The sequence below is a fragment of the Teleopsis dalmanni genome, chromosome 2 (assembly GCF_002237135.1).
Source record: "Teleopsis dalmanni isolate 2A chromosome 2, ASM223713v2, whole genome shotgun sequence".
Lineage (NCBI taxonomy): Eukaryota > Metazoa > Arthropoda > Insecta > Diptera > Diopsidae > Teleopsis > Teleopsis dalmanni.
This window is the reverse complement of record NC_051847.1, coordinates 229,991,818-230,000,133: the sequence shown is the minus strand read 5'-3', so window position 1 is coordinate 230,000,133 and position 8,316 is coordinate 229,991,818. Positions and strand designations below refer to the sequence as shown.

At 31.8% G+C, this 8,316-nt stretch overlaps 1 protein-coding gene across 6 annotated transcripts; it reads right to left on the bottom strand.

Annotated features, from left to right (window-relative positions):
* Window positions 1-4,944: 4,944 nt before the first annotated feature.
* Window positions 4,945-8,302, bottom strand: LOC119678625 (choline transporter-like 2). Of its 6 annotated transcripts, none has more exons than XM_038090570.1 (5): window positions 8,128-8,166; window positions 7,906-8,047; window positions 7,378-7,705; window positions 6,290-7,309; window positions 4,945-6,230 (listed from the first exon to the last, which is right to left on the bottom strand). In XM_038090570.1, the coding sequence occupies exons 3-5, from the start codon at window positions 7,699-7,701 to the stop codon at window positions 5,199-5,201; spliced, it is 2,376 nt and encodes a 791-aa protein (XP_037946498.1). In that variant the 5' UTR covers window positions 7,702-7,705; window positions 7,906-8,047; window positions 8,128-8,166; the 3' UTR covers window positions 4,945-5,198. The 6 variants fall into 6 exon arrangements, with proteins under 6 accessions (XP_037946498.1, XP_037946495.1, XP_037946496.1 ...); XM_038090567.1 differs by having other exon boundaries at window positions 4,946-6,230; window positions 7,378-7,734; window positions 8,128-8,302; XM_038090568.1 differs by having other exon boundaries at window positions 4,946-6,230; window positions 7,378-7,719.
* Window positions 8,303-8,316: the final 14 nt, after the last annotated feature.

Here is an 8,316-nt window from a genome sequence, read left to right as displayed (position 1 = left end):
TAGAATTGTAGTAGTTTGCTCCTAAAAGGCGCAAATTTTAAAATCTATTACTAAACAACACTGTTTTGCCTTAGTGCCGGGGCACAAATACCCCGGCTCTCATGCCGGAGTTTGAACGGCCATATTGTATTTTTTCTCATTCTCAAATTTAAAATTTGCATTGAAAACAACAACAATTGTACTCATGCCGTGCCCGAGACACTCTGCATAACATGGCCCTAATTGCCATAAGGCTGTATGCGAGTTCGTGTAAATTAAGGTAAAGTACATTGAAATTTCCTAGGGATTTTTTGCACTGCACCTATTTACACTTATTTATTGCACTTAGCTATTATTTTTCTGTTAAAACTTTTCAAATTTATTTATTTATTTATTAAACATCTTATAAAATTTTTATAATGATATTACTTAATATACTCTACTTGAAATTCTGGTAAATACCAACATTCGCTGCCATCCCGACATAATTCACTATTTCCCTGGATTTACCATCAATTTACTCGAATACGCACAACCTAAAGATCCAATTAGTCGGAACGTCCCTAAGACTTTATGTAAAAGCGAAATAAACAACCAACCAAATCTGGGTATTTAATAGGAACGAAATTAATAAAAGCAGCGAACTTAAACGAACTAAGAAACAGTATAGAAAAATCAGGTTTCAAAAACGGTCGGGTCTACGTCCCGGAGCCACTCGTCACCTACGACAACCAAGTACCGTTCGAAAGAAAATACGTATTATTTTCGAATTCCGTCTGCAAACAAAAATTTCCATGTGTTAGAGAATGTGTGGAAAAATCTTGCTGGAGTCTTGTCAGTGTAAGGGCAAGGGAATACAACAAAATTTTACAATTTAGTATTCAGACGTAGTCAGTAACTCGGTAAAGCCAAATAATTTCTATATATTTATTTTTATTAAATTACGGTACAAATTTTTGATGTAACAAGTCTGATTCCATCGGTTAAATATTAATTAATTCAATTAAATCAATCAAATAAATTGATGAAATAATAAATAAATATGAATAATATTAAAAAATTAAATAAAAGAACGAATTTTACTTTAATTTTGTTTTTATAGTTTTTCTTGCTTTTATGTACTACAAAACAAACAAAATCAGATGTTTTTACAGTTTAATTTTATAAAAAAAGAATTTAAAAGGGAATTGAGGCGCTTGATAATTTAACACTGCAGATAACCAGGTTATGGTGCAGTGACGACGCGTGCCCTATCTGGAAGGGTGTGCGGCCCTTCTTTAATGTTGTTTTTACATGTACCACTTATATTAAAATATATGAGATCTTTTATTAATAATTACTATATTATATAAGGCAACAATATATTCGCGCAATATTATATTAACAATTCATTAACAAAATAACATATTAAACAAATTAAATTAATAATTTATATACAAGTTTAATATTATATCAATATGGAAGAAACAAAACTTTTCACATAATTCTCGTAACATCAAACCAACTTTTTTCAAACAAAAGAGTTTGTACTTAGACCCATACATGTTTATGCAGTGATCAAACAAAATCGAAACCACTTGCAATGTGCGCACAAGTACCCCGCACAATAAGAACAGAAATTCGGGGGTGCTGCTGTTAAAAGGGGAGAGACGAAATGTGATAGAAATGTATGGTGAGATGAGCTGCAAACTTCAGCCGCTCATGCAACCACTTTGGCAAATCATCATGTTGGATTCGTATGCATACAGTTGATATTCGAATAGAAGAGAAAATTACTCTCATACAATTCCCACTATATAAATCTCTATTTCTGATATTACGAACGGGAGCACACGCACATTATTTTGTTCATATGTAACGTATGAATGTGCGCCCAATTTCTTTGCACACAAAGGGGAGAGACGAAATATAATAGAAATGTTCTGTGATTTGAGCTGCAAATATATGAGCACAACTAACAAGTATAGCGGCTAACAGAAGCAAATTAATTGAGTTTTCATAGACAATTATATTTAATTGTTTTTGCTAAAACTTTAAAAATATATATTTATATGGAAATGTAATAAATAATAATAATTCTTGATGTAAAGATACTTAATAAATTTATATACCTATGTTATTTAACATTTTGCAAGTTATATTAGGGTGTTCACCGCACACCTCCGCACCTTAGAGCAGTCGTCACTGTTATGGTGGTATGTATATATCATTCCTTATATTTGAGTTATATTAATCCATATCGACCAAGGTTAAGATAGTGTGATATAAATTAATTTACACTACCTCCAGCTTCTTCTCTGCTCGTTCTTGGCCTATCACCTGTATTCGAACCACCAAAGAACCTAAGAATCATTTGATGATAGCATCATTCCTTAGTCTAAAAAGTGACAACTGCTCAACCATGAACAGTGTGTTCTAGTGCCATTCTTAGAGGCACTACTACCATCTCATCTGAATCTGTGGGAGGAATTCATATAATGCAACCGTCTTTCTGGAATCTTGATTGATGATAAGATTTGTGAATTTTGCACAGAGTCGAAATCTTGCTTTTTCTGAACCTTGTTACAGCTTTATCAGATTTCCTGATGAGGTCTTCCTACCATTCTGTAATACGATTCGGTTCTCTCCCTCTTATTTTCTATACCCAAACTATTTTTAACTTTTTGTTATTTTGAAACTTAAGATCTAGACGATGGTAGAAGATTAGGTAATTTTCCCTCGATCTTTGGACTAATGTCTTCGATTTTACGTACCTGTCGTAACGAGTCATCACCTATCGTGGTGTCAATGCCCAAATTGGAAACTAACAAATTTTCCTGCTCCAGACCTCTTCTTACTATTAAAGTAAAAAGTTAAAGTTGGTGTAAAGATGTGTGGTGATAGGATTGCCATGTATTGATGCAAGGTTCTTCATCCAATAAACTAATATGTATCGCTTGATAGGATTGCTAGGGGATTGAAATTAAGCCCAAGAAGAAAGGTTTCGACCTAACAAGGATTTAGTATTGATCTGAGCTCTTCAGCCGCCTTTAAGTATTTTCTAAGCTCTTCAGCCGCCTTTATGGTATTTCCAGCAGATATGCCGCATATAACCAGAGATTCAAATAAAATAATTTATTCTTGTTGCTATCGCAAAAGAATCTAAAAGAATCTGCTTTATTTGTAAAATCTTACTCTATTTATACAAAATATTCTTATGTACTAAACTTATTATTTAATTCCTATATATTCTTGAGTAACCAATCAATACATTGGTTACTCCCAATTTTTGATAAAGTATATAAGATATTCATAGTATCTATTATACTATTCTAACATATGTTATCTATTTCTTATGCATTTTTACTTGTATATATTATTTTGTTATTCATAAGGTTTAACATTTCTCTAAAGGAATTTGTGTTACTACCGTACAATGACCACATATGATAAAACGTTTGGCTCGCGCATCATGTTACGAGTGCACAATCATAACGGCGTGAGTCAAACAAAATTTAAAAATGTAATATGATCAAAGTCAAAACGACAAAGCGACAAATGTGCATTCAATAAATTATGTCACAATTGTTTTGTTACTTTATGCAATGACTTGTCATATTAAACAATGATGTAGGTCATGGGCACCACATTGGCTTCAAGATCTGATGCTGCTCAGTAGCATTAATACGCTATGTGACTTCTTAATCTAGGACACTGGAACTCGACGTCACTTGGCCCTATTGTACGCCACCTACCACCAGTACTATGAATCCCATTTCTTACATCGTAACAGAGTTCGAATTCCTTGTATATAACCCCTAATCTGGGACGATAATTAGATCGTAGTTTTTTGTATACTAACCGTAACATAACAAGGAAACTTTTACTAGGAAGTAATATATTACTATATTGCGTGCTATTAATATGCGTAATCCAAAGAATCATTACAGAACCTAAGCTCATACACAACTACTGATTACAACCATCTGATATTTGACGATACGCCCTTAATTATACAGAATTAATTGCTGAAATGTACTGATAGGTTAACGGTTGGTTTCAACGATCAGTATAAGATATATATATATACCGATCATTATATATATGTAGGAATGTTTATTTAATAGTATTTATTTAATCCAAAAAATCAAAGTGTATATACGTTAATTAATTAATAAATAATAATGAGTAACTTCTTAAACGCGCACAATCGACTGACAACTTCAACGACTTATTACCGACTACCGCTTGTTTCTTAAAGCTTCTTCTTGTTCCTTTTTGCCGGCGTTGCCAGATCTTACCCTTCCTGCCTACATATATACATATATATATATATAAGTTTTCATATTAAGTCTTGTATCGATAGAACGCTTAGTTGTGATTTCTAAACCACCACTAGCTTGGATAATCTTTATTAACTAGTTCAACAGATACAGTTAGAAGATTTATGTTAAAAATTTTTTTTTAATAATTTTATGTTTTATTAGATATGAATTCACGTTTTTTTAAAATCAGACTTTACAAAATTGTCTTTTTCTCTTCAAATTTAGAATAAATTAAATTTCTGCTTTAAACAAAGTTGTGCGGATTATCATTTTCAAATTAACAATCTAAATATTACAGTTAAGGTATAAGGTTTTCATATAACAAATAAATTTAATAATGCAATATTTAAATAAATTCATAATAATTGGATAAATAAGATAAAACAATTTATATAAGCTAGTTTCACATACGTATACATATAATTATAAGTATAAATACATAAGACTAAAATTTGTGCTAATAGTGATTCTTGTTTGACATTTTTCAAGTTTGCATATTGAGCTCAACCTGATCAATAAATATTTAAGTAGGTACAACACAAAATTAATATCAATATTGCAAAACAAAAAGCTTAAATATTGGATAATAATAATTGACTTTTAGATTCAAAAAATATGAATCAAAGTAATATTTTTTTATTTGAATTTTTAATCCATTAAAAGTATATTATATTTTGATTTAAAATTTTTAGCACCATCTCTTAGGATCAATCCTTAACATTTCACAACATTTACTTAACAATATCAATTCCTTCTTTAATATTCAGACTATTTACAGTTCAAATAACTTTAATTCAATTATTTACATACAAATTCATGACTTATTATACAATAAAAATTGTACCATACCAAACAAAGGTTTAGTGTCTTTTGCTAATACTCCCCCCTCCCAACTAAAGATACTACTTACAAAAATTAAATTAAATTCTGATTATTGTTTATACGATTTGGCAACTTATTACGCTTACCTAAAATTTTCATGAGCTGTTTTGACATAAAATACGGTTTTTCAGAGGAACCATCGTTTCTTTCACAGTCCTCCAGGAAGCACAAAAATAATGTATCTACAGCCATTGAATACACACCAAAAAATACACTGGTTATTAGAAAAGCAGCGATCACAACAATGGAAACTGGGACGGCATTGTGATGCAATTGTATAATAGCAGGATTTCTTACAAGAAAATAATAAGTAGCCACGCCTGCTGCTCCAGTTAGCAATACTTTAGATAAAAAGAAAAGGAAGTCTGTTACTTTATCGAGTGTAACAACACGTAAAAAGTTTCTCATAATTAAGTTGAATGCATCCTTTGCACTCGTGCAAAAACCTTTGCCATGCATTGCACACATTATATAAGCATTTCTATTTAGGAACCGTAAAAATGTTTCCAGCAGCCAAAAGAAGAATTTCATCATGCAAAGTATAGCACGCGTAACTGCATTATCATACTTTTTGAGCTTAGAGTCGATATATTCTAGCATAATACGTATAATTCGGCATATAGCAAGAATAAGGGAGCCGAATGCCAAGGTTCCAAGATGATAAAATACCGTCTGACAAAAAGCGCGCGTAAGTGTAAAATATGGAACGTCCTTCTTTTTAAAAGTCCAATACCATGTGGCAAAAGTAGTTGACAGAACCATGTCACTAAACGCAGCAATAAAAAATATTATCCAAAAAAAGCCAAATACATTGTAAGCTATGAACCAATTTACAGTCGGACTATGTTCTATTTTAACAAAACTGCAACTGTTGTCTATGCAGGGGCGGCGCTGGAATTGCTGAAAAAATCCTTTAGTTGATACAAAGCAATGTTGATCAAAGGACAATGGATTGCATTGGTCGCCAACTTTGTAATTTTGTGCTGGGCCTTCACATATACAATTTTCTGTTGATACTCCTGTGTCGGTTGATTTATCCAAGTGTCGTATCATTCGAAAGTATGGCTTAAATTAAAAAAAAGTGTTATGTTTACAGCTTCTTATAATAAATACTCATACTGTACCTCTCCGATAGAACCTAAATAAAGACCCACTGCAATTGCAAATGCAATGGTTGTTATAATCAGCACCCAGGAAAATATTGGAAAGAAGACGGTTGACCATATACTCGAGACTGCTTTACTGCCTTCCTTAATCAGCGCTACTGCTATTTTTATACGCTTTCTTAAGATAATAACCAGCATTAGAATAACGAATAAGCAAACGCCTATTAGTATTGACAAATAAAGCCATGTATTAGCTTCCTCAAAAACGTTTTTGACAGCAGAATTTATATTGTATGAATGGTTAGGTACAGTTGGTGTATTACGCCAAAAATTGTATTGACGGATACTAAAATACATTCCAACTCCAAGACCGACTAGTACACCAAGTATTGATAACCACACTATAGGTTTCGCTAACCAACGCAATAAAGCTATAAAGCATAAAGATGCAAATAACGTGCAAAACAATGCAATCAATACAATTTTCCAAGACATTAGTATATCTTCAACAATTTCTTCTCCAATTTGTTGGGCATCATGATTGGCATCTTTGTAAAAGTGCGCGACAAGATTACCTACCATTTTCGATAAAAATGTATTTGTTTGACGCATTTTCTCTTTTATTACTGTTTCTCCTAATTGAGTTCGTCGGCGACATTGAATTTCAGGCTCCTCTGTAGCTTGCATGGTTAATGCTAATGCCTGAAGTTTTGGTTTAGAGTAAGTTAACATTTTCTCTTGTGTATTGTTTTTTTGATATTCGTAAGTAGTTTCACGTTTACCACGTTCCAATCTTGCTGATATGTCACACATGTCTTTGGGAACTTTCCACATGCAACGATTCAAAATTGGTTCGCTTTCGATGTATCGATTAGCGCAACGTCCAGCATTTATTTCTCTTTCTATATCGCTTTTTTCATTAATTTTGTTTTTAACGTCATCCGATATACAAATTAAAAGAGACTTTATATAATCAAATGGTTTATTTTTCATATCCTCCCATACAAATTTTTCAGAAGGACATCTCTCTACGCACACCTTGAAAATATTTTTTGTCGCATAATTATTAATAGAAAACACAATGCATTTAAATTGTTTTTGTTTACCTGAGGTGTGTCACAGCCCGTTAGTGGCACAAAGGGATCAATACATTTTTCCAAATTAAAGAAAAATAAATATTTTTTATTGAGTACTTGTGAGTCTATGCCACATTTTCTGTTAAAGGAGTCTGTTGGTATCATTAATTTATTCAGATCTCCGTGTTGCACACTGTAATATCCTATAAAGCCCCAGCCACCAAGGAAGAACAAAAATATCAATAGACATGGTAAATCCGTACAGCTTCGAGACCTAGACATTGGTCCATGAAAGTTGCGATCGAATCGAAGAGGTTCTCCATATTTGTTAACCAACTCTTGATTTTCAGGCATCGTTCTGACAAAGAGACCCTTTTAAAGCAAACACTTAAAAATTACAATTAGCACTGAAGGTATTCAATTACTTTTAAAGTTTTATGTGAGTCATTTAACAAAAACCTATTAACAAAAACATGTCAAGCATGTACATACATATATTTATGTATAAATTTGTAGCGTATTTAAAAAATAAATGAATTGGTTGTTACATATATTTACCTTACCTAGCAAGATAGATATTTCGTTATCTTTGTTGTCTGTCCCAAGACGCCTATTTATCTCAGCACACAAGTGACATCAATGATACAATTGTTCATTCTGATATATTCCGTATTGTAGAGTATATTTTTTTGTTTTAATTCTGCGTGAAAAAACCAAATTAATAATTAATACAAATATATTGTTTTCAACAAATTTAAGTATAAAACTGAAATTGCTTACCGCTAGCTCACAGCGTATTTATGAATTATTCAATTCAACTCTGTTCTGAAAATATTATATTAATTTCAATTAAATTAAAAATTATTTTTATTTTAATTGTGCGACTTGACAAAACGAGAAACTTAATTTGTGTGCTGACAAACCGAAGAATTATTATACTACTTCACAATATCAAAACTGGACTGAAAA